General features: G+C 51.7%; 11 protein-coding genes across 11 annotated transcripts; 5 read left to right on the forward strand and 6 right to left on the reverse strand.

Moving 5' to 3' along the window:
• Positions 1-14: 14 nt before the first annotated feature.
• Positions 15-1,415, reverse strand: BO83DRAFT_378197 (disulfide isomerase). Its single transcript, XM_025531190.1, has 2 exons — positions 759-1,415; positions 15-692 (listed from the first exon to the last, which is right to left on the reverse strand). The coding sequence occupies exons 1-2, from the start codon at positions 1,267-1,269 to the stop codon at positions 121-123; spliced, it is 1,083 nt and encodes a 360-aa protein (XP_025388565.1). The 5' UTR covers positions 1,270-1,415; the 3' UTR covers positions 15-120.
• Positions 1,416-1,755: 340 nt separating this feature from the next.
• Positions 1,756-4,297, reverse strand: BO83DRAFT_312421 (MKT1 family protein; the record flags this gene model as incomplete). The annotated part of the gene is made up of 8 exons (XM_025527515.1): positions 1,756-1,845; positions 1,898-2,090; positions 2,145-2,376; positions 2,430-2,676; positions 2,727-2,813; positions 2,993-3,706; positions 3,769-3,866; positions 3,928-4,297. Coding segments are annotated over 8 exons (2,031 nt in total), but the record flags the coding sequence as incomplete, so codon positions are not given.
• Positions 4,298-5,756: 1,459 nt separating this feature from the next.
• On the forward strand, positions 5,757-6,752 carry BO83DRAFT_398546 (RTA1 domain protein; the record flags this gene model as incomplete). Its single annotated transcript, XM_025533260.1, has 2 exons — positions 5,757-6,033; positions 6,094-6,752. 2 exons carry the CDS (start codon positions 5,757-5,759, stop codon positions 6,750-6,752), a joined length of 936 nt encoding a protein of 311 aa, XP_025388567.1.
• Positions 6,753-7,197: 445 nt separating this feature from the next.
• BO83DRAFT_311613 (WD40 repeat domain-containing protein) lies at positions 7,198-8,572 on the forward strand (the record flags this gene model as incomplete). The annotated part of the gene is made up of 2 exons (XM_025527483.1): positions 7,198-7,454; positions 7,504-8,572. 2 exons carry the CDS (start codon positions 7,198-7,200, stop codon positions 8,570-8,572), a joined length of 1,326 nt encoding a protein of 441 aa, XP_025388568.1.
• A 27-nt stretch (positions 8,573-8,599) lies between these two features.
• Positions 8,600-10,989, reverse strand: dbp7 (putative ATP-dependent RNA helicase). Its single transcript, XM_025536001.1, has one exon. The coding sequence runs from the start codon at positions 10,934-10,936 to the stop codon at positions 8,609-8,611; it is 2,328 nt and encodes a 775-aa protein (XP_025388569.1). The 5' UTR covers positions 10,937-10,989; the 3' UTR covers positions 8,600-8,608.
• Positions 10,990-11,206: 217 nt separating this feature from the next.
• On the reverse strand, positions 11,207-12,761 carry BO83DRAFT_360271 (pantoate--beta-alanine ligase PAN6). The gene is made up of 2 exons (XM_025529391.1): positions 12,490-12,761; positions 11,207-12,401 (listed from the first exon to the last, which is right to left on the reverse strand). Exons 1-2 carry the CDS (start codon positions 12,515-12,517, stop codon positions 11,335-11,337), a joined length of 1,095 nt encoding a protein of 364 aa, XP_025388570.1. The 5' UTR covers positions 12,518-12,761; the 3' UTR covers positions 11,207-11,334.
• On the reverse strand, positions 12,642-12,992 carry BO83DRAFT_426772 (uncharacterized protein; the record flags this gene model as incomplete). The annotated part of the gene is made up of 2 exons (XM_025535301.1): positions 12,642-12,837; positions 12,880-12,992. The coding sequence occupies 2 exons, from the start codon at positions 12,990-12,992 to the stop codon at positions 12,642-12,644; spliced, it is 309 nt and encodes a 102-aa protein (XP_025388571.1).
• BO83DRAFT_360273 (lysophospholipid acyltransferase family protein) lies at positions 12,954-16,041 on the forward strand. The gene is made up of 7 exons (XM_025529392.1): positions 12,954-13,689; positions 13,739-13,957; positions 14,007-14,262; positions 14,315-14,993; positions 15,045-15,356; positions 15,409-15,662; positions 15,735-16,041. Exons 1-7 carry the CDS (start codon positions 13,140-13,142, stop codon positions 15,904-15,906), a joined length of 2,442 nt encoding a protein of 813 aa, XP_025388572.1. The 5' UTR covers positions 12,954-13,139; the 3' UTR covers positions 15,907-16,041.
• A 25-nt stretch (positions 16,042-16,066) lies between these two features.
• On the reverse strand, positions 16,067-17,698 carry BO83DRAFT_426774 (arylsulfotransferase family protein; the record flags this gene model as incomplete). The annotated part of the gene is made up of 3 exons (XM_025535302.1): positions 16,067-16,075; positions 16,153-16,809; positions 16,874-17,698. 3 exons carry the CDS (start codon positions 17,696-17,698, stop codon positions 16,067-16,069), a joined length of 1,491 nt encoding a protein of 496 aa, XP_025388573.1.
• Positions 17,699-19,580: 1,882 nt separating this feature from the next.
• On the forward strand, positions 19,581-20,385 carry BO83DRAFT_378203 (uncharacterized protein). Its single transcript, XM_025531191.1, has 2 exons — positions 19,581-20,193; positions 20,250-20,385. Exons 1-2 carry the CDS (start codon positions 19,664-19,666, stop codon positions 20,260-20,262), a joined length of 543 nt encoding a protein of 180 aa, XP_025388574.1. The 5' UTR covers positions 19,581-19,663; the 3' UTR covers positions 20,263-20,385.
• A 2,970-nt stretch (positions 20,386-23,355) lies between these two features.
• BO83DRAFT_378205 (LEA domain protein) lies at positions 23,356-27,150 on the forward strand. Its single transcript, XM_025531192.1, has 2 exons — positions 23,356-26,449; positions 26,499-27,150. The coding sequence occupies exons 1-2, from the start codon at positions 23,594-23,596 to the stop codon at positions 27,024-27,026; spliced, it is 3,384 nt and encodes a 1,127-aa protein (XP_025388575.1). The 5' UTR covers positions 23,356-23,593; the 3' UTR covers positions 27,027-27,150.
• The last annotated feature ends 483 nt before the right edge of the window (positions 27,151-27,633 follow it).

Genomic DNA, 27,633 nt, shown 5'->3' on the forward strand with positions numbered 1-27,633 from the left:
TAAGATGGATGATGTACTGTTCGCATCGATAACATTCTCGTAACTGCCTCTCGATATCATACAGAGTAATAGAATCTAGGTGACCGTCACCTAGCTAAGAAAGTCATATCGATACAATATCTACAGCTCATCCTTGGCATCCTCCCTCTCCTCACCAACAAACATGCGAAGGATGTTGCTGCGGGAGATGAGGTCGTCGACCTTCTCAGGGGCCGATCCTCCCTTGGCCAGGATCTTCTCCAGACGAGCAAGCTCCTTGGTGGCGTACTCGGCGTTCTGGCTCAGCTTGTCGGCAACCTTGACGTAGTACTGAGCGTACTTGTCCTTCAACTCAGCAGCAGCCTTCTTGACCGCGGCGGCGAGATCAGCAGCGGAAGTGCTGGCAATCAGCTCGTCCAGACTGGCAATGGTGCCGGCCTTGGTGTCAAGACCACCACCAACGGTACGGTGGGTGCCGGTCTTCTCGTTGAGGAAGTCAATAAAGGCCTGCTCGGAGCGGGCACCCTCGTAGGGAACGGATTCCGTGGAACCCTTGGGGAAGAACTTGATGGTGGGGTATCCGGACACGCCCTGCTCTCTGGCGGTGGCCTTGCCGTTCTCAGCGTCGGCGTCGACCTTGGCGATCACAACGTTGGGCTCGAGGACGAAGTCGTTGGCCAGGGCCTCCCAGGTAGGAGCGAGGTTCTTGCAGTCTATAGTTCGGCGACAGTATTAGTGAACAGTTCCCTAGAATGTGATAGCAAAGCTGGAATACGCACGTCCACACCACGGCGCGGTGAAAGCAACCAGAACATCATTGTCGCCACCAACAGCACCCTTGAAAGTCGCGTCGTTCAGCATCTCCACCTTGCTGGGCTCCTTCTTAGGTCCACGGGGCTTGACACCGGTCTTCTCAGAGATGAACGAAGACAGACTCTCCAAATCACGACCACCCTTGTAGTCCTCCGGCTCATCACTCTTTCCATCGAACCACTTCAGCGTGGGGAATCCCTGCACGCCGAACTTGCGGCCCAGGTCGCGGTGCTCGTCCGCATCAACCTTGCCGACGGTCACCTTGTCGGAGGCGTGGGCAAATGCCTGACCCAGCTCTTCATATACAGGCGCGAGGTTCTTGCAGTGACCGCACCAGGGAGCAAAGAATTCAACCAGAGCGGGCTTGCCGGACTTGAGGACAACGTCGTCGAAGTTCTTGGGAACGAGATCGACCACAGCTGCGGTGACCGCGGAGGCCAGGCCGAGGCAGCTCACGAGATTGCTGAGACGGACCATGATGGATGGTGTTGTTGTAGTTGAAGGAAAGGCTGAAGTAGGGCAATTGACAAGATACTTTGTCAATACCAGGTGTGTCCGTTCAGCGAGGAAGGGGTGGTTGCTGGGCGGAGTGTAGATATAGTCGTATGAGCTCCCGGCGTGGAAGGCGGAAGCGCTGCGGAGACCGAGCGGGTCGGAAGAGGACACTTGGTAAGTTAAGCATCACTAATCAACTCCAGCTCCATCAGCGGCTTTACGGCTAAATGAATCGTTGTATTCGCCACTACGCTCTCTTCGCAGGTTCTGACTACGCTGGGGGATAAAAATACTGGTGTAGCGCCTGCCAGCCCCTTCCATTCCTAATTATACAACGTGGTTGGAGTAGAATTGGGCGAAGCTTTCAGGTGGCCCTGGACCACCCAGCCGACATCACTGCCATGGTTCGTGAAATCGTGGACAAGTAGTGTTTCCTCTGGTTCTAGGAGGATACTCTATACAAGTCCCTTACCGCCGCTCGGCCAACCAGCGGTTCGCATCCTCCCACTGCTTACCCTCCTTGAGTTCCTTGCCTGCGCTCTGCGTACCGCGGTATACCTAGGAAGTAGATGAGTAAATATGCTGGCAAAGATAGACATTTCCGACTCACCGCATCCCACAGCTTGAACGCCATGTCCAGGTTTCCCGTAAAGCTGTCGCTATGCTGGAACCATTCCTTGCCCTTCGATTTCACTTCTGCCCGCGCCTCTGGCGATGTGGGATCCGCTTGCAAGGGCAGATCATCAAGGTAGGTACGGACAGCAATTCCAAGACCGCAGTCGTTGTCGTCGATGAACGGAAGCCTATATTGCGTCAGATCACGTCACATGGCGCATCATGTCCACATGTCCACTTACTTGATGCTCAGTTCGCCCCAATCGTTTCGCTCCCGGTCAGCATCGCCGCTCAGGAGCAGACTGGCCAGAACCACCTCGATGAGCGTCCGTAGCGTAGAACGAACCTCGGAGATCAGGGATCGGTAGCAGAGCAGTTGCCGGCTTAGTGGTCCAGAATAACCGATGCTCTTGTGCTGGAGTTTGGCGATGCAAGCAAGGCGGGAAACGAGCATGTTGAGGCTCTTATCCTCGTCTGGGGTGGGATAAATCAGCACCGTTTCATAGCTACAGAAACCTCAATCTTACCTGAACCTCTCATAGGACCTCCCGAAACATGGGAGAACCACTGCTTGGAGTTGAGCAGGCCAAACCGGATCATCTCAATGGCAAGGAATGTTGGCTCCTCAAGCGCATCCGCCGGATCAAGTCCCGACAATGCTTGCTCAAGGCAGACACCCCACTGGGTAAGCTGATGTTTCTCATCAATGTAGCCGCGAAGCTGTAGGAAGCGCCAGAAGACATTGGCAAGAAGCTCATCTTGTGACGATAATTGCTAGTACGTGTCAGCTCACTCGCTCGCGATCTGGGGCAGAAGATCTCTACCTTGGTGTCTTTTGTAGCCTTGGACTTCGCTACAAAGTCACTATCTTTCAAGCTCTGGACAGCAAATTGGAAGCGTCCACACGAGCCCTGATCTTTGGTTAGCAGCGCTTACAATGGTGATGGAAGATAGAACTTGCCTGCAGTTTCTGCAAGCTCTCGGGAAGCTGCTCGGTGGGAATCTTCCAAGACTGGATCGAATCTTTAACTGGAGGAAGATCTCGGAGGTTAATCGTCGAAGGGGATTTTTCATCAAACCACGTTCGCACATTGATAACCTTGGTCTGATAGAACCGATGGAGGGAGTTCGATAGCAGGCAAATCGACTGAGTCCGGATGGGTGTGAGCGTGCTGCCGGCAACTTGGCGGTAAATTTCCGTGTCCTCAACGCCCAATGGCAATGAGATGAGGACTTCACCCGACGTCAAATAGTTGGGCACATCAGGGCCTAGAATTCCCTTGGACAAGTAGAAGTAAAGCTCTTCTGGGAGGCGCAGGCCGATGACGGCGTGCATATCGGACGAGGCATTCTCCTGGTCCATAGGACCCACCCTGCCGTCAACATCGATATAGACATGGTGTTTCACAGTCATGCATGCGCGCTTGTAACGATCGGTGTATTCGAGCTCCTGCATCCGGCGATCCTCTTCGAATTGAGCGCAGAGAGCGAGAGCGCTTCGTCCTGCCGCGTTGAACATTGGCAGCGCATCTCGGACCGTAGGGTTCTTTCCGGGGAAGACATGGGTTTCGAAACCAGGGAAGGGCTGGAGGAAGGAAGAGCCCAAGAGAAGGCAAAAGTCCAAGAACTGATCATTTGATAGGCGGCCTAGTTCTTCCAGACATGTCTGTTTGTTGATCCAGAAAAATTGCGCCGGGTCAATCTCAATGCGGGTGATCAGTTTATCCACGTCGAACATCAACACTTCGGAGGGGCCACAGATAGCATCGATCAGCGGGTTCGGTCCCTTGGCCAGGTAGGAGAGCTATAATACACAAAGGTCAGAAAGGCGCAAATGGGGGCCAACCGAGGCAGCGGCATTCGTACCTGGGCTGCAGCACTATAGGGAGCAACGATATAATCCACGCCATGTTGAAGAAGTATGCGCTGCAAGAACCGGTATAGCGACTCGGGTCGAGGGGTGCCTAGGACAGACGATAGTCAGGGCCAAACGCTTTCAAAGGTTGGATTCCACCATTAACATACCGGCGCTGCTGAACGCATCCACCACTTGGTCCGCCTGCTGTTGATCGTAAAGATCCCAAGCCTGCTCGAATGCCCGGACGGACTCCTGCTGCACGTGGGGTCGTTGATCCTTCTTGCCAAAGTCGAGACCGTTGAACACGAAAATACAAGCCACGCCCAGATCCTTGTAGGCCTTCAGTTCTCTTTCAATGTTGCTCTTCAGTGCGAATGGAAAGCCGCCGAGGGCGACAAGAAGGGGCTCGCGCGTGGACGGTTGGAGGAGGTGTTGAGAAATGTAGTGCGACGCATCGATACCGACAACCGCCCCTTTGAGAGCTGAGAGGGGGAGGGACTGGGTGCGGGTCGCGGCCCATTCATCGAGCGGACGGACTGTTGTGACAGAGAACTTATATCAGCTTGGAAGAAGACGAGACACAGGAGCTCCGCGGGAGCCACGACCATAGCAGACTTACTTGGCATGGTTTTAGCTGTAGCTGTGTCGCGGAGTTAGACGCCGGAGCGGACACCAGGCGTGGAGAGCCCAGGTGGGGAATGAGGGAGAGGATATATGAAGAGTTGGTGCGAGGATGACGGGGAAAGGAAGAGAATGGGAGAAATTGAGGAGAAGAAAGGAAATGAGGAGGGGGAGGAGAGGAGGGCCGGCGAGAAACCAACAGCTCAGAGGGAGAGGGGAATGAATTGGTGGTGATGGGATGATGCGACAATTGAAAGTAGCAGTTACAGCTTGAAGCCAATCACGAAGGCGGTGTTGCCCCGGGCCAACTGGCGGATCCTCCCTCCGCTGCGGGATAATTGTAGTTCTTCTACTTCTCCCTCTTCTTCAGTTTCCACCATATATTCCAGCTGTCAACTATGGGAGATACTGACCCGGAAAGGCGTTTACTATCAGAAGAAGCATCATGGTATAGCCTGGCTCCCTGGCTTCGAGAACCCAATGGTTGATTATGAGTTCATTTTGACTTTTATGTTATCTCGACATCCAAACATGAAAGAATAGTGAAGTCAAAAGCTGCAATAATGACAGTATATCCTGGCCGGCTGGAAGTCTTAGAGCGCAGATTCTCTTCACTCTTACCTCACTTTACTAGCACTACTCTGCCATACTGGTACACCCTCGGCCTGACAGAAATATCTATACACTCCTGAGAGTGGAAACGGACTCTTACATCTTGCAAATTGCGACCTCGGATAATAGAGTCAGACCTCACCTAGCTATGATATTCTGCTTACCTACAGAGAACTGTCACTTATTAGTCTCGCTGAGGGGACATTCGGCCTGCTATTAGTATTCTCTTTTCGTCTCCTCTTCTCACTCTCTCCACTTCTTCACACCTCTATCCTCCTTTGACTTTCAGTCCTTCCTTCTGCCTCCCTATTCTCTTCTCCCTAACACCTGAGGTCGTTCATTTCCATATGCTTCTTCATCCACTCTTTGTGTGCACATCTGATGCTTTCCATCAATCTGAGCAGGACACATAGCGTCTCTTATTTTTGTGAGAACTCCACGCCCTTGCGGTACTCCTACCGTGAAAAAGCACCATTTAAAATTGACTGAAGCTGGATTAGAATGTGCGCGACGATATGTTTGACATCCTACGTTGTCCATAGATGGAGTTGCTAGTTATTGTGCCGAATGGGAGTTTGCCAGGAGCAGATTCCTTTCTCTGACTCCTGACTGCCGCTGCAACTGTCAGCCTCAACGCACCTGCCGTTTACTGATACCAAGGCTACCTTCTGCAGTCTTGATCGAAAGATGTGTCTTCTTCTTTTTCTCCTACTTAACGAACGTCCTACAAGTACGAGCAAGATTCCCCTAAACACACCGGACAATGTCAACGTGGAACTGCTACTCATTCGATCCGGAGGTTGCACCGCTGCTCGGTTATCGCCCTTCTATCACAGCTGGAATCCTTTTTACGATTGCTTTTCTTGGTGTCTTAACAACCCATGTTTCGCAAGCATGCAACACCATATATTCCTGGATAGGATTGGTGCTATCACTTGGAGCTGCCCTTGAGTTTATCGGATGGCTTGCTCGTACTTTGGCTTACCGCTGTCCATATAACTCCACCATATGGGCAATACAGCTGTCAGCTTTGATGTCTGGTAAGTATACAGTTCAATGAGTTTACATTGGCAACAATCCTGGCTAAAGCATACAACTAGCTCCATACTTTACAACCGTCGGAATCTACGGAGTCTTAGACCTCATGTACGCAATTATAAACCAAGTTCGACTGCCGTTCAGGCCGAAACGGTGGGCGATTACGTGCATGTTTATCGCGCTTCTTAGCCTCATCCTGCAGGTCATTGGGGGCTCGCTGGCACACAAGGCCTCCAGTGTTGACAACTCAATCAGCCTGGGAATAAAAATTTTGTACGCAGGCAGTCTCCTGCAACTCGCATCGCTTAGTATCTTCGCGGTGTTGTTCAAGTGCCTCATAGTTCGTATAAAAGACCGGCTCATCTGGAGGATGCCAATGATCAAAATGATAGGAGTACTTCCGTTTGCTTTGCTTTGTTTAATGGTTCGGGATACCTACCGCGCCGTGGAGTCTACGAATGGGTGGCGTGGTTATTCCTTCACATATGAAGTACTAGGCTGTCTCTTCGATGGGCTGCCTATGTTTATCGCCAATGTCACGCTTAGTATCTGGCATCCCGCAGTGTTGTTGAACGAGGCGAGGCTAATGGAGGCGACAGTTGCGCGAGCGGAGGAGGTCGAATTGCGAAGCATGGAAGATCAGAACGGGCGAGGAAGTCGCTTGCTTGCCGAGTACCGACCGGTTTCTGAGGAACTTGAGCAAGCCCTTCGTAAACGATAGTACTGATCTTATGGCTGTTCCAGGCTCATGGCTCAGCTCTAGTTAGCAGACGGGATCTTGCTTCAACTGCTTTATTGATACTTCACCAGATAGTACTAGTTGAAGTTGTGGATGGGCTAGCATGTAGCAGTGCTTGTCTACATCAGCATCGATTAATAAGAAGCCAGAAGCGCTTGTCAAACTTTCTCAATAAGAAACAAGAGATAAGTGCATTCGTTACAACCCGCACACTGTAATACAATGTAGCTGGTAACATCCATCTATGCTGGCGGAGACCAAATATATTGCCAAGACCGCAGTCATTCTGAATTTCCCGTTCGGCATCTTCTCTCACTCAATCGCACGGCAGTATCATGACAACTAAATGAACAAATTATCTGACTGAAACAGACTTATCAACACATTACACCAATATAATACACAACAACAAACCCAGAGCCAACAAATGAGCGCACAATCCCCGCAGGTGCGGCAACCACCGGCAACCCCCACTTACATTTTACGCGGCCATGCCGCTGCCATCCACGCGCTACAGATCTTCCACCAGAACCTAAGGCTCGTTTCGGGAGACGCAGACGGATGGATTGTCGTATGGGACCTAGTATCAAAACGCCCTCGAGCGACATGGAAAGCCCATGACGGCGCTGTTCTTGAAGTCAAAGGTTTTAGCTTTGGAAATGGTGCTGTCACAGAGGTGTTCACGTGCGTTACCTACCCATTCTTCCCATGACCTATCTAACCTTTTCTACAGGCATGGAAGAGATCATAAACTGCGCGTATGGAGATTCAGCGTCCAGGATGAGGAGAATCTTGAAAAGACTCTCCCCGTGGACATCGAGAAAACCTCCTCAGCTGCCGCAAGCCAGCCATGGCTCGTGCATTCCCTTCCAGTGAATGCGCTGAACTTCTGTGCCTTCTCCATGGTTTTCCTGCCCCAGGATAAGGCCAACATGGCAAGCGATGTCGGTGACTCCTCGAAAGAGAACACATCGCTTTCATCAGTGCTTATCGCTGTCCCAAATGCTCTGAACTCTGGCGCGATCGATCTCTTTCATCTTCCCCAGGAGAGACGTATCTGCACCATTCCAGCAGACACGGACGTACAAACTGGAATGGTCATGGCGGCTAACCTCGTCATATCCCCAATTGGGGAGCTATATGTTGCTTCCGCTTACGAAGACGGTCGCGTTATGGTCCATGGCTGCAGGGGATCCTTGCAGGAGAAAGACATGACACCGAGTGCCAAAACGCCGTGGAAGTGGGAGAAATTGTACATATGTCGGGCTCACTCGCAACCGGTCTTGTCGCTTCATGTCTCGCCTGCTGGCAATTACTTCTTTTCATCTTCGGCCGATGCGGTGCTGGCGAAGCATCCCATTCCTTCGCTGGGTACCCCAGGATATGCCCCGGAAGAGTTGCCAATCAAGTCGATGAATACGAAGCATGCGGGCCAGCAAGGTGTGCGGATACGGTCTGATGGGAAGATTTTCGCGACTGCCGGGTGGGATTCTAGGGTCAGGGTCTACTCGTGCAAGACGATGAAGGAACTAGCCGTCTTGAAGTGGCATAAAGATGGTTGCTACGCTGTGGCGTTTGCGGATGTTGATGTATTTGATGTGTCCGAGAAAGCAGATGAAGAAAAGCAGCCTACGGTTTCGTCGAACAGCAGTGGGGATGAGGAGACACAGCTCGCCGAAAAGGCAGAAACGGAATTCTCGCTTGCAACGGTGCATCGGCAGAGATACGAAAAGGTGCAAAATACACATTGGTTAGCGGCTGGGTCAAAGGACGGAAAAATCTCATTGTGGGATATCTATTGATTTGTCGTCAATTACTATTTACATGTGTCTTGCCGATCAAGCAAGATTGAACTCGCTTGCTCCCGCCATGTGCTCCTTCATCTTGGCCCTCATCTTCTGAGCTGCCGTGAGAGTGTCCGTTTGACGAGGAACATCGTCGTCGTCGTCATCGTGACCACCAGCCTTTCTCTTCTTTCCTGCGACTGGCTTGCGGTCGGCCTTGAAGTCCTTCTTGGTGTCGGCCTGTCCTTGGCGGAGACCAGGAACGTTGATCTTGCTGGGACGATCACGCAGAGCGAAACTCTTCGCCAGATGTCCGAGATGAAGCTCCTTGATGTTGAACATGCTCCGCTCGTTGGCGATATGTGTGGCATAGGCGCGAATGTGAGACTGATAAGCTCGGCGGGCCATTTCGAGGTAGTTTTTGTTTTCCAATGCCCACCGTTCCACATCCAGCTGCCATTCAGTGGCCTTCTCCTCCCAGTCTACGTTCTGTGACTCGACATTTCCTCCAAATCCGCGCTTCAGAATGTCGTCCGCGGTGTTGCGTGTCAGCGACTTTCCGCCGTCACGGTACCCCTTCTTCAGAATGTCGACGTAACCCTCCTCACAGCCGGGCATGAGGAAGATGTGTGCACGACCGTCACGTCCCAGACGCGCAGTACGTCCGATTCTGTGCAGATGGTCCTCGGCGCTGAAGGCAGGGTCGTACTCCACGACCAGATCAACGTTCGGCAGATCCAGACCACGAGACGCAACGTCAGTACAAATAAGCACGGATGGTTCGCGATTGCGGGCAAAGGCACCCAGGGTGGCCGTCCGGACATGCTGAGGCAGAGAACCGTGCAGTCTATGCAGCGTCACCGGGTTGGAGGGATTCGAAAAGGCCGTAGCAGGCGCGATAGTTCCATGAGCCGAAGCACCAAGCTGCTTCCTCTTCTCCTCTGCATCCTCCTCATCACTATCCTCGCTCTCTTCCTTCTTTTCTTCCTCGTCTCCATTCTTCCGCGTAAACACCTCAAAGTGAAAGTCCACAGAGTCCGCACAAGATACAAAAATGATAGCCTTCATGACAGACCCCTTCCTCATAAACGTCCGTTTCATATACGCCGTAAGCGTAACAAGCCGTAGCTTCGACGCGACAATCGCATACGACTGCTTCAGCTGTGCCGGCACCCGGAACGCATCATCCTCATCCTTCTTCTTCGGCTCGCCATCCTCATCCGCCGGATCCGCCTGAATATGCACCGCATCCTTCAAACTGATCTCTCCCAGCTTCTGCACCGTCATCTTCAACGTAGCCGAACACAATATCGTCGTCCTCTTTGCCGGAATCCCAGGAATCCGACCCGGCCGCTGCCTAGCATCCAGCTTCTGAATAATCCCCGCCAATTCCTTCTCAAATCCCAACTCCATCAACCGATCTCCTTCATCCAACACCAACCACCGCACATTACTCACATCCAACGCCTGCGTATTCTCCAAATGATCCGCCAACCGACCGGGCGTCGCAACCAAAATATTCAACCCCTTCCTCAACCGTGCCTTCTCACTCTTCTTCTTCTCTCCTCCAATCACCGTCCCCGCCACAATCCAATGCGCACACCGCAACAACCCCTCCAACACCACCGCTATCTGCTTACACAGTTCTCTCGTCGGCGCCAACACAATAGCAAATAACCCACTATCGCGCTGCACTTGCTCCCCTTCCTCCCTCTTCTTCTGATTCAGCGAAATCGTCATGATCCGCTGTACAAGCGGCAACAAATACGCCATCGTCTTTCCGGATCCCGTCTCCGCCTGTATAAACGCATCGCTCTCCTCCTTCAATAGTTGCGTGATACTCGCTTTCTGAATCGCCGTCGGCGCCTTCACCTCCAGCTTCGTCAGCAAATGCGCCGCCAGCGGTGCCGATAGTCCCAGGTTCGTGAATGTGTCCAGTCCATCAATCAGCGGCGCGTTCGTCGGCTTGGCGTCTTCCTCTTCTTCGGCTCCGTTCTTCTTCGCTTCAAAAGCGGTTCGAGGTCTCGGGTTCTTCGAGAAAAGCGACGATACGACCTGTCGGGGACCCCCAGGATGTTGTTGTTGCTGCTGCTGGCGTGGTTGTTGCGATCCTCCATTCTCATCATCGTCACCAATGCGCTGTCTCTTCACCGGCCGCGGACCGGATACTTGAATGCGATTCGGGTTCCGAGGGTTGCTAGTTTGTTGCTGCTCGCCATCTGTGGATGATTTCTCTTTGCGCGGGTTGTTCGTTCGGTGCGCCGCGATTTTCTTTGCGCTGAGTCGGTCCCGCCATGTGCCGCCTTTTACTTTGGTTTTTTCGGGCCTGAGGACGGTTGTGTCTGGGATGGTGAAGTTGAGGAGGAGACCGTCGTCGGCCATTTTGGAAGATGTTAGGTAGGTAGGTAGGTGCCTGCCTGCCTTTTTCTTTTTTCTTCTTCCTTTTTTGTTGTTTGCTGGGGGAGGTTCTAGTACTGGATCGATCCGGGAAGAAACTTTACTTTACTCCAGAGGGAAATTTTCTCGGGCCGGGGTGCTTCCGAAACCCTGCGATCTTGCCCTATTTTCTGTTTTTGGGTGATAGCTGGATATTGTAGAGGAGGGTTGTTATGGGGTTATTTAGGTGTGTCTGGAGTAGTGTATATGATTGCTTTTATTGTATGTGAAGGTATAGACTTTTAGGTACTCTATATACGCTATTGAGTTCTAGGTAAATGACGTCGGGTATATGACACTTGCTTTTGAATGGATCGGGCAACGGACAGACAGAACGAGCTTTTTTAAACCCGCGGCTTGAAGATCAAGTTGTCGATCAAACGCACAGGAACTTGACCATCACCGAGGCCGCAGTCCTCGCCAGGCTTCGCCTCCTCCAGCGGAGCCATCTTCACCGCGCCACTCAAAATGGCGCCCTTAGCGGGATCGACAACCTCCAGCTCGTCCAGAGTATCCGGATCAGCCAGGGAGATGTAGTCAACCTCATATAGAGCCCTCTCCGTGGGTGACAAGACCTTCTGCTCAGACAGAACCCGTTCAGTGACGCTGTTCGCTGCGTCGAGAATCTCACTGCGGCTGACCTTGCCAGCGTTGTAGGCATTCTCCGCCGCCTTCATGGCTTCGTAGAGGACCAGACCCACTGCCCGTCTTCTCTTGCCAAGGTAAACGTTCCTCGAACTCATTGCCAAGCCATCGTGTTCACGAACAGTATCCCCGATCTTGATCTCCGTGTCGATGTAGAAGTCCTTCACGAGACGCTTGATGACCACAGTTTGCTGCACGTCCTTCTGACCAAAGTAAGCCCGGTCGGCATGGACAATGTTGAACAGCTTCATGCAGACAGTCGCAACTCCACGGAAGAAAACCGGCCGAGAAGCTCCCTCCAATTTCCGGGAGAGAGGGGTGATGGTCACGAAGGAACCGTCGCCGTCGACATCGGACGAAGGCGGCAGTGTCGGGTACATAACCTTGGTGGTGGGCGCCAGAATGGCGGTGATGCGACCGCTGTTGGTGTTCTGGCGGGCCAGCTCCGCATTCAATTCCTCTAGCTTCGCAACATCACTGTCCCAAGTGCGCGGGTAGCTGGAGAGGTCTTCCGTTACACCGAACTGTGTCGGGTTAACATAGATGCTGACGAAGACGTCGGTGTTCTCGGCCGCGGCTTGTCGGATGAGGGCGAGATGGCCTTCGTGGAGAGCACCCATGGTCGGGACGAGACCGACGGTCCGGTTGGAGAGGAGGAGCTCTCGACGCAGCTTGCGAAGTGGGGGCACATCGCGGAAGACTTGGAAGGTGTGCTGCTGGCGGGAGGAAACGGCCATTGTGGTGGTTTTGAGGAAAGATGTGGCGGCTGTGAGAATGTGTGAGGGGATAATTAGCAGGTGTGATTCAGCAGCAGCAGCAGGGGATAAATGATTGTGCGTTCAGGGGGTCCATACTGGAGAAGCGCCGTGTCCAGCCGAACATGGTGAATGCGAGTTCTAGGAAGTTGCAACGAAGGGCCCTGTCGATTGTACCGCAAGTGCCTCTTAAAAGTCCCGCAGTGGAGCAGGTCGCGCAGCTCAGGCCCAATTAGCCACAGTGATGGTGTTTAGGAGGGAGACCGCAGCTGTTGGTGTCTGCGACGATGCTCAGCCCGGGTGAAGCCAATGTAACCGAGACGGCATGCTTGGTGGTGGGATAATTTGGGCATGAAAAGCGTGCTCCGAGCTGCCGCGTTGCGCTCATCCCTCAAGCTTTCGGTGGACTGAAGTTCCTGGACGTCCAGTGCCATTGCCCAATCCAGCCTAGCGTACGGTTGCACGGAGCGCAAGGCCGTTGGGACTCACGTGAGCGGCGGCAGCACGAATCGTCCCGAGGCATTTCTGGGGAAGAAGCCGGGGATCTTCGCCTGGTTGGGACCCTCGCTTGCCTTCTCAGGAACCAGGAGCTGGTCGATCATGACAATGTCTATTTTTGCTCTCCCTCTCACTTGATGTCGCTCGGCTCCATCCCAGCAGTCTATGACCGCTGAGATCTATCGACTTGCTTATTATCATCACAGAGCTCTCAAGTGAACATTCCCTCCCCTCTCCCCGCCCGAGACACTATGCCTTCCGATAAGTCCCCGGTCGGCGACTCCGCACCGGATCTCGAGATCGTGGGAAACAAAGTCACCATTCATCCCAGTGGAGTTACTGGAGGGCTGGAACCTCAAGATGAACAGATTACCGAACGCAACCTCGTCCGCCATATGGCGAGGTTTCGCGAGAACCCTTTCGATTTCCTGCGAGAAGTGAGCTTGTACATGTCAGGAACCGGTTGGCGCGCCTACGATGATGTGATCGGACAACCCATATTCTACTCTGGTTTTACGGATCGAATGAAGTCTCGGATTCTTGCAAGTCCCTTGTTGCAAGGGAAGGTGAAGGAGCTGGCGGAGGCACGGTTAACAGTGGAGGAGAAGGATGGATTGTTGGGTGTGACACCAGGACCACTGGAGCAGAAACGGATACACCGTCGGAATGAGATACAAAGTAATCTGAAAGAGGTGGTAGATTCTATGCTGGATAACATGATATGTAAGATGGAGAGCAAGAGATTCATCCGGGGGGCGTACTATCTCTGCACGCAGCTTCTGACGCGCGCTTACCATCAAGGTGAGAGGGTATCCGACGTATTGGAGGGATTATATTAACGAATACTCAGGAATACACGTGTCTAGCGAAGAAGTCCTCCGTCTCAGATCTTTTGCGCAAGACGCAGCTGCCAAGAAGCAATCTATTGTCTTTTTGCCCTGTCACAAATCGCATGTCGACTATGTGTCGCTCCAGCTTATCTGCTATCGCCTTGGAATTGGGCTTCCGGTCGTGGTCGCGGGAGAGAACCTCAACATTCCGATGCTCGGCCCTTTCCTCCAGCATGCAGGTATGGTCTGATCCGTCTCAAACTCTCCTGCGCTTGCTGACTTTCTCAGGCGCAATGTGGATCCGGAGAAGCTTCGGAAACGATCCGTTATATAATACCGTTGTACAGGCTTATATTGATACCATGCTGCAACAAGGGTTCAACTTTGAATGTTTCATCGAAGGTGGTCGTTCGAGAACTGGAAAGCTTCTTTCACCCAAATTCGGCATTCTTAGCTTTATCTTGGACAGTGTTCTTTCCGGTCGCGTTGAGGACACCATCATATGCCCTGTTAGCACACAGTATGACAAAGTGATTGAGACTGAGTATGTGCTCTTCTCCTGATAATTGACTACTGAATACTAACCATACGTTTAGGTCCTACATCAGCGAATTGCTTGGTCAACCGAAGAGGAAGGAAAACCTGGCCGATTTTCTGTCTTCATCCTCCGTCCTCTCTTTGAAGCTCGGTCGGGTTGATGTTAGATTCCACGAGCCATGGAGCTTGAGAGAGTTCATCAACCAGCAATTGACACGAATGCCGGAACAGATCGTCGCTAATGGTGGCCCGCAGCTGAGCTATGCTGATAGAGGCCGGGTTTTGAGATCCCTGGGATACAGGGTCTTGTCTGACATTAACGATGTTTCTGTAATGATGCCTACAGCTCTGGTTGGCACTGTCCTTCTTACGCTTCGCGGTCGAGGCGTCGGCAAAGGTGAAATGGTCCGGCGCGTCGAATGGCTGTGTGAACGTGTTCGGGCAAAGGGCGGACGGGTCGCTCACTTCTATCGTTACCCAACGGATGTCGTTGTCGACCGTGCGCTAGAGGTCTTGGGGCCGCAGCTTGTGGGCGAGGTAAGCGGACTGGTCGAACCGACATATTATGCTGTGGATCGTTTCCAGCTTTCGTTCTACCGCAACATGACCATCCACTTGTTCATCACGGAGGCGCTGGTATCTGCGGGAATGTATACGAGAATCAAGCAAGGCGGCGGGCCGTCTTATCAGCGCATTTCCTACCAAGATCTCCTGAACCAGGTTTCGTTCCTATCTCAGGTGAGTCAAATTTATCATCATACCCTGGGCAACCCTTGCTAACCAACCCAGCTCTTCCGTGGCGAATTTATCTTCCCTCCTGAGGGCCTGACAACAAACATGGAAAAGACCCTCCGCGGACTCGAAAGAGACAACATAATTACCGTGAGCCGGGACGCTGCCGGCGCGCCACAATTCGTGGAGCTCAGCGACGCAGAACGGCAATGTGGCCGCGAAAACTATGACTTCTACTGCTTCCTTGTGTGGCCATTCATCGAAGCCTCCTGGCTCGGCTCCGTCTCACTCCTAGGGCTGACGCCCCCCATCAACGGCGCTGAAGATGTCTGGATTGATCTGAACAAGGCCCAAAATAGCGCCCAACTGGTAATTCAATTCACCCCCAATCATTTCCAGTAAACGCTAACACACAACACAGCTCGGCAAAACCCTCTACCACCAAGGCGACCTCTCCTACTTCGAAGCCGTCAACAAGGAGACCCTTCGAAACTCCTACCAACGCTTCGCTGAGGAAGGCATCATCCAAGTCGCCAAAAGCAAAGGATCAAAGATATCCACGATGAAGCTAGCCCCCGAATGGACGCCCGAGCGGGACCCAACCATGGGAAAGCTTCTTCCTCGTGGTCGTCTTTGGGACTTTACTGAGCTGATTGCACAGTCCAGACGTGAGGGGTGAGTTGACCCATATGTTTTATTCCTTCTTATCGATTAGATCCATTGGTCTGATATACTGACCTTTCGCAGAAAAAACCGCCGTGACGGCGCAACAGTCTCGTCGCGAGTTCTGCACATGTCGGACGTTGTGGGCCGTAAGTTATTCGAGGACGCGAGTCCTAGTCCCGCTGCGGCGGAGGAGGTTGATGTCTCCATTCGACAGATGAGGAGGAAGGCGATCACGCCCAGTTCGAAGCTGTAGATGGATCGTGTGGCTGGTGCATGAGACGAAGCGTAGCGTAGCGTTTAATACCCTTTTGTATATTTAAAGCCTTGCACGTGAGGACTACCGTTGATATCAATATAGCCTACTCACCAAGCATTAATTCTCATATTGAAAAAACTCATTCACGATATATACCTTACTCTAGCTATATACAATCGACTATTAGTAAGTTATCATACTATGAACACCCCTCACCCACCTTGACAACCCCGGACTGCACACCATCCCCGACCCCCCAACAGCCTGCACAACCACCTTCTCCCCATCCCTCCCCTGCACCCCCTCCAACACAATCCTCGTCTCAAACCCATTCTTCTCCCTCACATCCCCCACAACCCCCAACTCACTCCCCATCCTTACCTTCCACCCCCTCACATCCGTCGCCCCATTCCAACTCACATAAACCACCACACTGCCACCCTCCCGACACGCCACCGCCTCCGGCCTCGTCGTCGGCTTCCCAACCCACTCGCGGAACCGATATCCACGATACGACTGCGTCGACTCATCGAATCCAAACCGCGCGTTCATCACCAACGCCCCGTTCTCATCGTATTCCTCGATCACCGGCATCGCGCCGTGCTGGAGCAGCACGTGTCCATTCGGAAGAGGCTGGAAGCCGCCCTGGCTTACGGCGAAGAGGGGGGCGTCGGGGTTCCAGAGCTTGCGGACGGCGGTTGCGGTATGGTTTTGCATGTCGAGGGTGAGGGTTAGGCCTGTGGTGATGGTTGTGGGGGAGGTGAAGACGTTGGCGTTTTCGTTGTTGTGTAGGTGCAGTGTTAGGGATGTTGCGTTCGGGGAGTAGTTAATGAAGCGTGGGTCGTGTTGGTAGCAGAAGCTGCTGCCGGGGAGGAGGGTGAAGGAGGCGCCTTTTTGGCCCTGTGGGTGTGTGTTAGTGGGTGTAGTAATGGGGGGAGCGAGATTGGGGGGGGGGGGGAGGTACGTGAAGGTGCCAGGTTACGTTGCCATGTTTGTCGAGGAGGAAGATGCTGCACATGAAGCGGGAGGAGAGGAGGTAGGAGTCGCCGTATTTGGCTACGGAGTTGAGGTGTGGGTATTCGTAGGGATCGGACTTGCTGGTGCCGGATCCTAGGAGGGGGAGTTCGGTGTTTGTTACGGGGATCTCGGACAGGTGTTCGACTGTGCTCCACCGGAAGAGGACTTTGTTGGTTTTGATGTCGATTTCGTAGAAGAGCCCGTCTTGGACCCAGCCGTCTTTGGGGCCGCCGATGGGGGAGAGGTCGAATTGGGTGACGTTCACGGCTGTTACGAGGATCGTGCCGTCTGAGGTGATTTGACTCTCGTGGATGTCGATGTAGGAGGGGAAGGTTTCCGGGTCGGCGGTGGTGACGAAGTGTTGGTCGGTCCCGGGGAGTGTTATGCGGTGGATCTCCTGGTAGGAGGCGTTGAGGATGCTGATTGCCCCAAAGCCATAGCCTAGGTAGTTGGCGCCCTGCCAGTAGGCGAGGACGGGTTCGCCGTCTAGCATTTGGGGCTGGTAGGCGGAGGTGTTGGCATTGGGGCCTTGCCATACAAGCTGACCGTCGTCGGAGTATATGGCTGGGTAGCTCCATTCCATGCTCGAGGAGGATGGAGAGAAGAAGAGGTTGCCTAGTTCTGTTTTGCCATTCTTGGTGACGTTCAGATATGGCGCTTGGATAGAGGTACTGCGGAAGGTCTGCTGGGGCCAGGTGGACTCTGCGGCGACTCTCGCGCCGAGGAAGAGAGTGAGGAGACTTGCAGCATTGTAGCTGCTGAATTGATGCATTTTCAGTCTTCTGTGATCTCTCAAAGAAGGCTTAGTCTCCAAGGAGCTGTGGCAGAGGAATTGACATTATTTATAGCTCGCGTGCGTCCCCGTATGTGATATCACAAGATGCAGTTTCGGCCATTACACCGGCAATCCCAGCTCGAAGGAGTGGACACCAGCGGGGTAACAAGATGAAGAGCTCTGTGGCATAACGATTCGGAAAGTGGACATTGCCGTTCTTCCAACTAAAGAAAGTAGTCTATGTTGGATGCCCAACCTGAGGAAGTCCGAGCGTATCCTCGGTAAAGCCTTCGCGGTGGGTGAGAGGGACCTCGCCGAACATGCCTTTCCTGAATGTGTTTAGTAGTAGATATCCATGAGCTATTGGTAAGTCGATTTGAGTCAGTGGAGGTGCCATCTGTTGATGGGATTGGATGATGGGATTTCCGAATGCGGAGAAGTTCCGGAACGTAATAGCAAGTGATGACATTGTGGGAGTTCATGCTAGATCGACAAAGTCGACAGGGTCGCTTAAGCGAAGATAAGATGCGGAGAGCTCGAGTTCTACTGAAAACTGAGCGGAATCGTTCCTGATGCGATACTGGGGCCCCGTCTCCCCGGAATGCTGTGGGGTGGCGTGTGGGGACTCGGGGGCTTGATCGTGCTGCTGCTGCTGCTGCTGCAGGGCATTCGCTCGCTACCGGCCGCGGCCTAGTATAACACCACGCTTAGAGCGCGGCATATATGGACAGGGCTTGGGGAACAGCCGACGGAATTGCCGAGCAGTGTTCAGGTGACATTTTGCTGTTTTTGAGCAGCTAGGCATCGATAGAATGAGGGGTACTCTTCTAGCGCAGACTGAAGCCAGGTCTAAACATCTTTTAGCACAATATCTTTTACAATATAGTAATTCAGAGGCGCTCGCGATGATATTTGCAGAAGGTGGACAACTGGTGGAAAGCCAGGCATACCGAAAATCGCGGCACGCTCAGGGTAAGAAGACAGGAAACAGGATGCAACCCAACGTTGAGAAGTTCCGAGACACCTGGTCCAACACCATTTCCTACCTCTAAATTTCGATTAAATTTATCTGTTGTCATTATTCATGTCGCTTAGCATGTCAACTGCTAGCTCAGAAAGCCTGTAGGATAATCAGAACTTGGGAGCCTGTGGGAGAGGCTTTTTAGACCACATCCTGGCACATCGGTGAGAAAGAAGGAGGAGAAGAGCTTGTATAAAAGATGATTCTTGATCACCTGACACATGCAAAGACATTTCGCCATCGCATCGTCTTATGTCGCAATATAATATTGCGTTGATAGTTATGCTTGAGGAATGAATGTCTATGTATGCATTCAGTCCTGCTCCGTATTGCTTTCAGGTAGAAAAAATACCGAAGTCCTAAATATCCGAGATGCACTAATCATTATTACCACTCCTCGAACTGGGCTGTAGTGGTGCTCATAATGTCCTGAGACTAAGATATCGTCCAGCGTCTAATGCAGCTGATATTGCCGCAGTTTCATCGTTTGATTTTCGTTCTTTTTCTTCTCACATCCAGACCTATACCCATAGCAAGTGAGACCATAACTCTTGTCAGAATTGCTTCGATCTAGCAGATCGCAGATTCCTATATCCGTGTGGGAGAATAATCTGTAGGGGTATATTCCAATAGAGGCAAGCTAGACGAACCAGCCTGCCTCCGAGATTTGATACCTGAATTGAGTTACATGGAACCTGATTCCCAGGTATACATCCGAGCTGTCTGACCAATGGTACTCCTCACAAAGGCCATTGTTGGTAGGGCAAGTCCTGACGTCAGAAGCGGACGGTCCAAGCGGCTCCCCCAACTGGCATCCCCCTGCATCTTCCCCGCCATTTCCACCACCACTTCTGCATCAACTGAATCATCGCTCCGATCGAGATCTGATTAACCAAATTCACTTCACAGCAAATATTACTATAACCAAGGGTGCGCTAAGCATGTTGCGAAATACGAAACTCCTCAGCACCAGATCCCATCCATTTATACCTGTAACTACAAGAGCTGGTCAGCTGTGCCACCCATCGGTATCTTCCTACCAGCATCGCTGCCTTGTGACTTCCCAAACCATCCACAAAGAAAGACATCTCGAGTCCGATCTGGACCGGCATCTACTCCGACCTGAGCATAACGAGAATACCAAGTCGGGCACCGACGACGAAGCTGCTCATCACTGGTCTTCGTACGATCCCACTATCACCGACCCGGACCTTGAGGTTCTCGCCTGCGAGGAAGAGTGCGAACTCGATGGTGAACTAGATGACCCTTTGTTCGTCAGCCCAGGCAATAGGGAAGTCAGTCGTTTCCTTGATCCGATGATCGGAGGGGCGGTGCATGGTGCTACGAGACCGGGCCCAAGTGGGAGGGGATGGACGAGAAAGCATAAGGAGGTGATCATCAAGAAAATCCCAGGAAGTCAGTTTGAGAAATATGATCGAATACTGCAGGAGTTGAGGAAGGCAGATAAGCGGTGAGTTGAAGACTTCCTCATCTGTATCCAGTGTGATCATGTTGATACTCGTCCAGGGCCATGAAATGAGTGTTGTAGTGAAGGGGTCTACCGGCCAGGAATTACTTTCTGCATAAAAGACCCCTTGTTGTCCGTGGTTTGCCAATTTCAACCCGGTATGGAGTTAGCATACATTGAATATGGCTTGTTAGGTGAGTTGTTGATGGATGTGCATGTATAGTGTCGGACTCGGTTATGGCCAGAAGACGGGCCACTGTGTCACTCAGTCCCAGATTGTACCAAAATGTGATATATGAAACAAAGTGAAAACGATGCACTACAAAGTCAATGTGAAGAGTTATCACCTGTTATACTTTATACCTTACTGAGCTGCCATCGACCGTACCTAGCCTTAGACCGAATGTGTAATGGGTTCAAAAAGACCATGTTCCCGGCATTGTGTGCAACTACAACATCACAGTTGGAATAACTAAGATTGTATATGAGCTATCATATGGATGCTTGATTACGAAAGTAGTACTGTATCCAAGTGCACTATAAAGCGAGAAAAGTCACTAGTCGACATGACCAAAACGACATCAACAAAGCCCCACTACCATCACCAAAACCGACAAGTCAGGGCCTTTTTTATTCATAAATAATTAGAGGGCCCATTCAACTAGTGACAGTCATATACTATTTCCTTATTCCATTTAGTCGTCACAGAATCCAGAAAAATCTCCCCTGAACAGCCTTACCACTATGGACAATCATAATACATGTAGATCACTTTCTCAAACAGGACATCGACATAATAGTAAAACTCCAAATCTTGGAGTGACCGGATAATGCCCTGGAAAATAGATTAAAGATAGATTAATATCCCACCCGCTAGCGTGGCCAGTCATCGTCGCATACGCCACCCGATCTCCAACCATTACGTCAGTCCGGGCACTGTGGCTGGATGGATGGGATGTATTGAATGAATAGACCTGGAGAGATTAGAGTTTGCTATTGTGATTGTACCTTGTTGTGATTGATTGATCTTTAGCTTTAGTTCATTGAATGATTGTTTTGGACGGACTGTTTTAAATGAGCCAAACAGGTAATCCGTAATGGACTTTAAGAGCAATCCTGAAAGTATGCCGGAGAAGATGTATATATTACACTGTTGTATAACGCTGACTTCATTGGGATGGAATATATACATGGTCAACTACTTCACTTCTGAATGGGAAGGAACTACTAGGTTAAATGTTTTTCGAGAGCGAGACTATCGCATGTACTGTCGTAGTATGTTGGTTATGAAGCTGGAAAAGGGCAAATCGAGCTCAAGTCCAGTGTTCCAAAACCGACACGACCCATTAGATTATACAGTAGAATTCCTCAAGTGCATATAGCTCCATGATAATTATTTCTGACTGGTGCGTAAGGCCTCCACTTCTGCATTCTCATCATTGGAAAAGGATTTGTATGCATCTATAACCGATCTCCGCGGCGCCGCGGCCTTTCAACTTCTGGTCGACTCTCTGCCACCAGACAAGCAATTGACAAACTGTGATCAGTAGACATGGCCTGCGATTTCTCTACTGCCCTAAATTATACCTGAAAATTGCGTACATAATCAAGAGGCTCACGAGTGCACTCGAGTACACAGATAGGCCTCCGCTATGTGCATGTTGGCCTAGGCAAAATAGATCCTTTAAGGACAGATCCAAAGCGTATAGTCGGGGCATGCGAGGGCTGATAACCCGGAGTGCGGTCTGTAGTGTACTCGAAAGATGGTGATTAGTACTTCATAGTCCATGCCTATCTCTTAACCTCTATTCGCAATTGTTTGTTGCAGGTCTGAATGACAAACGTGCACAGGATTGACTAAAGCTTAAGACCGTTTACCGCAATATACGATCACGGTAGAACTCTCACGATATTTTAGTAAACGATGCGAAATCCAAAACATAGGGTATGATATTTTCGGAACCTGGATTTCCGGGTCAGTGGAGTGGAAGGTTTGATGTGTAGAAGATCGGACATAGTGTCAGATAGTCACTTGTGGCGCGGGATGAAGTGCTAGAAGGAGATGCTAATTCTCCGACAGACTACTAATTGGCTGCTGAAATGTAGGTATTTGCAACACACGATAAGGATGAGAGTGTAGAAGAGACAAATGTCTGTATCGGTAATTTGCTTTCATTCACTTCATGCGCAATAATAATACATGATATTAAGATAAGAATCCTAAAAGTCGAACTTCGACCAAGCCACAGCGTCAAACTCCGGCCTGAAGCTGACCCGTCCACAGATGAGATCATTCCCCACATCTGCGACACGAATCGGAGGATAAACCGCCCACAATGCCATCATTGCTGAATCGCAACAGAGCCACGTTGTCCGCTCATTGGATCTGATCCTAGCCGTTACATGTCAGATCTCATTTTATTGACTGGGGAGTCAATGCGCCTTCAAGTGCTGGAGGTGGTACGGGATGACGTTATCCGATGCTCGGCCGCGTGTCGACAATGCGAAGCGCTGCGATCCGTGGTTGAGAGCGAAACTTTCGGCCGCGGACTTGATATCCTGTTTTCTGTACCATTGTGTTACTGTTGACGGGATGTGATGATTCTTGGATTTCTTGGGCGATGCTGAAGATGTATTCTGAAGTTGGGATATTGACAGTAGGATATGACAGTGAGGAAACCAGCGTAGTGAATATTATGGAGCTGTCAGGGCTTGAAGGCACGGTTCCTGACTAATCTGCACTAAGGCACCTGAGATCAGGTGTCTGCAGCGAACAAGAATAGACTGCTGCCCCAGTTAATATCCTCGAGAAGGAAAGCAGCAGAGATGATCCACCCACTTCTGACGCAAGAATGATCCAGCTCTTCGCGCTAACTGGGGCAGTGGGTCAGCCTTCATCTACTTTGTCTCTATTCTTTGTCTCTGGGCTCGATTCTAGATTCCGTGCATCTGATGGGCTGATCCTGCACACCATCGCGCTGCTTGCAGCGATGATGTGACAGGCTCCTTACGCCACGGAGGCCCTGCATGTATCTGCTCGACGGTGACGGGGATGATAACACCCCAGATTTGATCCAGGCGCAATGACGTAGGTGCGCTTCGCTGCATAGTAGATGCATTTAAAGGGTCTTGAAGGGTTGGACTGATGGTAAGCATCTAGTCAATAACTTATTCCTGCACATACCTGACCTTAATATCAAGATCAAACCTTACAATTGCTATCTACTTAGTTCTCACTTTTTCCTACCTGACGAATCACAAATTACAAAAGGCTGTACGACTGACGAACGCGACGACAAATCAGCTACTTCTACTACACTAAGACAACTATCCAATCAAGATCGGCGCATTTTTCTCTAATCCTTTTACGTCTAACCAACCTATCCCATCGAATACATCAACTATGGCCTCTCCTATCGCAAGTAAAGTCTCCAAGCTCAATCTCAGCCCCGACTCCAAGCGAGGCACTCCACCCAAGATCCGCCAGCAGACCCCCCAGAAGAAGACCCCTCCCAAGCTTCAGGCCCAGGAATCTGCCTCCCAGGCTGAAGAGCCAAGCGCCCCCTCTACCCCCACCCCCAAGGGTAAGGTCAGGCAGCTGCAGTCGGAGCAGCGCGCTTCCCCTGCTCCGGTCCCAGATGATGCCCAGTCCCAGGCATCCGGATCGGCAAGCCAGATCGAAAGACCCGCCTCTGAGCTTGGAGACAAAGCCCAGGACACTGCGCAGAGTGTGCAAAATGGCGTCGAAGACCAAGGTGTCGGCCAGATTGACTTGTCTGTTCTGAAGGGTCTGCAGGTCGGCGAGGATGGTCTAATCCATGACCAAGATGGCAATGCCATTGGCCGACTTGCAGAAGGCCAGGCCGAATATCTGACCGGATATACTGTTGGTGATAACGGAGAGATCCTCGACGAGGATGGGGATCTCGTCGGAGTTGCCGATGTCCTTCCCGAGGCCTTCCAGAATGACGTTGGCAGTGTTCAGGAGCAGGCCGAAGAAACAACCGATCAGGCAACAAAAACCATCAACAATATTGCCGAGCTGGCGGATCGCCCTGTCTCAGAGTCTGGGGAAATCAAGGATGATAATGGCAACGCCATCGGCAAACTTGTTGAGGGCAACCCCGAGGATTTGGCTGGTTATGCTCCTGACAAGGAAGGAAATATTCTCGATGACGATGGTGACCTTATTGGTCGGGTAGAGATCGCATCCCAAGCTGAAGAAGCAGCTGAAGGAGCAGCTGAAGAAGCAGCTGAAGAAGTTCCCGAAGCGAAACCAATCACCGATATTGCGGCCTTGGCTGATCGTCCCGTGTCGGCGTCTGGCGCTATCAAAGACGACCAAGGAAAGCCGATTGGAAAGCTGGTTGAGGGCAATGCCGAGGACTTGGCAGGATACGCCCCCGACAAGGAAGGAAATATCTTGGACGATGACGGTGATTTAATTGGCCGTGTCGATATTGCGTCCGAAGCCCGCCAAGGTGCTGAGAGCGTCGCCAGCTCCCAGAGACCTGCCAGCAAGCTGAGCCGTGAGGCTGTCGATGATGCGGAGCAAAGGGACACTTCAACCGCTGATCAAGCCAAGGAAGATGGCGAGGAGGCTGCTGAAGAAGAAGCAGAGGATGACCTTCCTCCCCTTTCTACGCTTGAGGGTCTCAAGTGCAACAAGATGGGCAAGATCGTCGATCGGGAAACCGGTAAGCCTGTTGGTGAACTGATCGAGGGCGATGCGAAGAAGATCTCTAGACTGGGAGCCCAGCTCGATGACAAGGGACAGTTCTGGGACAACCGCGGCAACGTTATTGGAAAGGCCAAAACCCTTCCCGTCGAGGAGCATCCCGATGAACCGCCCTTTGGCGGGTTGGAGGGACTCCACGTTGTTGAAGATGGTTGGGTGGAGGACCAAAATGGCAAGCGTGTTGGCAAGATCAGCGAAGGCGATGCTAAGAAGGTCCTTGGACGTCCCGTCGATGAAGATGGTGACGTCTTGGACAAGAACGGCAATGTCATCGCCAAGGCTGAATACTATGAGGCCGAAGACGAGCCCGAGCCCGAGCCGGAGGAAGCCCCTGACCTCTCCAGTCTAGAAGGTCTCACTCCCAACAAGCTCGGCTACGTGATTGGACCAAAGGGCGTCCCGATTGGCCGTGTCGTGGAAGGCAAGGTGAAGGAACTTGCCGGCAAGGAGATCCATGACGGCCAGATCTGGGACGGACCTAAGCCAGTTGGACGTGTTGAGCTTATTCCCCCGGAAGAGCGGGAGAAATCAGCCGAAGGCCCGTTCGCCGGATTGGAAAACCTTGTTGTAAACAAGGAAGGCCTCGTCGAAGATGACGATGGCAATGTCGTCGGCAAGGTCATTGAGGGCGACATCAAGACCTTGCGTGGACGTGCCGTTGATGAGGATGGAGAGATCATCGACAAGTACGGCAACGTCAAGGGCCGTGCAGAGCCGTATGAAGTAGAAGAGCCGGAGGAGGAGGCACCAGACCTGTCGATCTTGGAAGGAAAGACTGTCAACAAGGCTGGCAACGTTGTGGATGCCCAGGGTAACGTCTTCGGACGGATTACCTCTGGTGACAAGCGCCTTGCTGGACGGAAGGTTGATGGCAAGGGTCAGATCTGGGGTGATAACGGCAAAGTAATTGGCACAGCTGAGCTCATCCCAGGAGCCGAAGAGCAGAAGCCCGAAGGCGTCTTCTACGGATTCGAGAATCCCGTGGTCGGAAAGGACGGCGTTATCACTGATGCCTCGGGTCAGATCATTGGCCGCATTGTTGAAGGCGATGCGCAGCGTCTCCAGGGCCGCCAGGTTGACGAGGATGGCGACATCTTGGACAAGAACGGAAACACTATCGGCCGAGCTGAGCGCTGGCAGCCCGAGGAGAAGCCGCGTGATGTTAACCCGATGTCGGGCCGTAAGGTCAACCGTGAGGGTGAGGTGCGCGATGCTGATGGTAATCTCATTGGCAAGCTGACCTCTGGCAACCTGCCATCTCTCATCGGCAAGGAGATTGACGATAACGGATACGTGGTGGACAATGATGGTAACAAGATCGGAGAATGCACTTTGATTGAGAACATTCCCGAACCCGAGCCCGAGGAGCCTGAGGAAGAACCCCAGGAGCCGGAGCTCTCCCCCGAGGAGCAGGAAGCTCAGCGGAAGATAGAGGAAGACAAGCAGTTGGCCAAGAAGATGAGCGGTATTGTTGCTCAGACACTGGACCGCATTCGTCCCGTCTGCAAGATGATTTCCGAGGTATGTTCAGCTACTTTGATCACCACGACCATCACTAACCCTTCGATAGCACATCGAGAAGGCAGACCGCACACCCAAGGACGAACTTGACGAGGAGCAGCTGGTGAAGGATGTGAAGCCGCTCCTTGAAGAGGGAAACCAAATTCTGCAGGAGTGCAATGGTGCCATCCGTGCTCTCGACCCGGACGGCCATGTTGCCGCCACGGCCAAGGCCCGTGCTGCTTCTCACGAAGCTTCTTCAGAGGAGTACGCCTTGGCTGAGCAGCTCAAGGAGCTCACCGATCTGGTTGTCAAGACCATTGACAACGGCAAGAAGCGGATTGCAGGCATGCCTCATGCCAAGAAGAAGCTCAACCCTCTGTGGGCACTGCTGAGCGAGCCCCTCGGTCAGATTATCACTGCCGTTGGCTTGCTATTGAATGGTGTCCTCGGACTGGTCGGCCGGTTGTTGCAAGGTCTTGGTCTGGGCCCCCTTGTGAATGGATTGCTGGGCGGACTGGGACTGGATAAGTTGCTTGGCAGTCTGGGATTAACTTCCTTGACGGATTCCCTGGGCTTGACTGGAAAGAAGAAATAATTGAATAGGCGATGGGAAGTGTGCTTGTGATATTACTTTCTTGATTCAATATTTGCCATTGATGTCAGATTGACGATAATGATCTTCACTATGTCGATAGCTAGTTAATTAATCAGAGCTTCACCTTATTAACTTTATTCCATACTTATCTTCGTTCATAGTCGGAATTTACTCACTAGTATGCACTGCCTCCGAAAGACAGACTATAGAGTATTCCTGCCTTCCCTCCTTTACGCCCAAATCTTCTTCTTCCACTACACTCCCCAGACTTTCAGCGCTCTATATAATCCTTCCATATACCCTACTTACCTGCCATCTTAATGCCACATAGATAGTACTAGGTCACCATATCTACATTACCTATATTACACACATATACCACTTCCCTCACAAAGAGGAAACTGTAACGCTTGTGGATGCATCAAGGTTCCATATTCCTCCCATAAACTCAAGCCCAACAGTCACCACAACACTCGTGGCAAAGTCAGCATCGGAGCCAGAGAAGGGGAAAATAGAATTACAAGAAGAAGGCTTTCTTCTCATACTTCCTCTAAATCCCTGACAAATACCAAATCCGGCGATGATTGTCTAAGGACTCCTTCGTGAG

This window comes from Aspergillus eucalypticola (genome assembly GCF_003184535.1).
Source record: "Aspergillus eucalypticola CBS 122712 chromosome Unknown BO83scaffold_11, whole genome shotgun sequence".
Taxonomy (NCBI): Eukaryota; Fungi; Ascomycota; class Eurotiomycetes; order Eurotiales; family Aspergillaceae; genus Aspergillus; species Aspergillus eucalypticola.

Excerpts from the sequence above, each read along its gene's own strand:
- BO83DRAFT_378197 (XM_025531190.1), bottom strand. The coding sequence starts at position 1,269 with ATGGTCCGTCTCAGCAATCTCGTGAGCTGCCTCGGCCTGGCCTCCGCG. Across the intron at positions 693-758 it reads CACCGCGCCGTGGTGTGGAC|ACTGCAAGAACCTCGCTCCT; the intron begins GTGCGTATTCCA and ends GCCGAACTATAG.
- dbp7 (XM_025536001.1), bottom strand. The coding sequence starts at position 10,936 with ATGGCCGACGACGGTCTCCTCCTCAACTTCACCATCCCAGACACAACC.
- BO83DRAFT_360271 (XM_025529391.1), bottom strand. The coding sequence starts at position 12,517 with ATGTTCGGCTGGACACGGCGCTTCTCCA. Across the intron at positions 12,402-12,489 it reads CTGGACACGGCGCTTCTCCA|CCGCCACATCTTTCCTCAAA; the intron begins GTATGGACCCCC and ends ACATTCTCACAG.
- BO83DRAFT_360273 (XM_025529392.1), top strand. The coding sequence starts at position 13,140 with ATGCCTTCCGATAAGTCCCCGGTCGGCGACTCCGCACCGGATCTCGAG. Across the intron at positions 13,690-13,738 it reads GACGCGCGCTTACCATCAAG|GAATACACGTGTCTAGCGAA; the intron begins GTGAGAGGGTAT and ends ACGAATACTCAG. Across the intron at positions 15,663-15,734 it reads GCACAGTCCAGACGTGAGGG|AAAAAACCGCCGTGACGGCG; the intron begins GTGAGTTGACCC and ends GACCTTTCGCAG.
- BO83DRAFT_378203 (XM_025531191.1), top strand. The coding sequence starts at position 19,664 with ATGTTGCGAAATACGAAACTCCTCAGCACCAGATCCCATCCATTTATA.
- BO83DRAFT_378205 (XM_025531192.1), top strand. The coding sequence starts at position 23,594 with ATGGCCTCTCCTATCGCAAGTAAAGTCTCCAAGCTCAATCTCAGCCCC. Across the intron at positions 26,450-26,498 it reads TCTGCAAGATGATTTCCGAG|CACATCGAGAAGGCAGACCG; the intron begins GTATGTTCAGCT and ends ACCCTTCGATAG.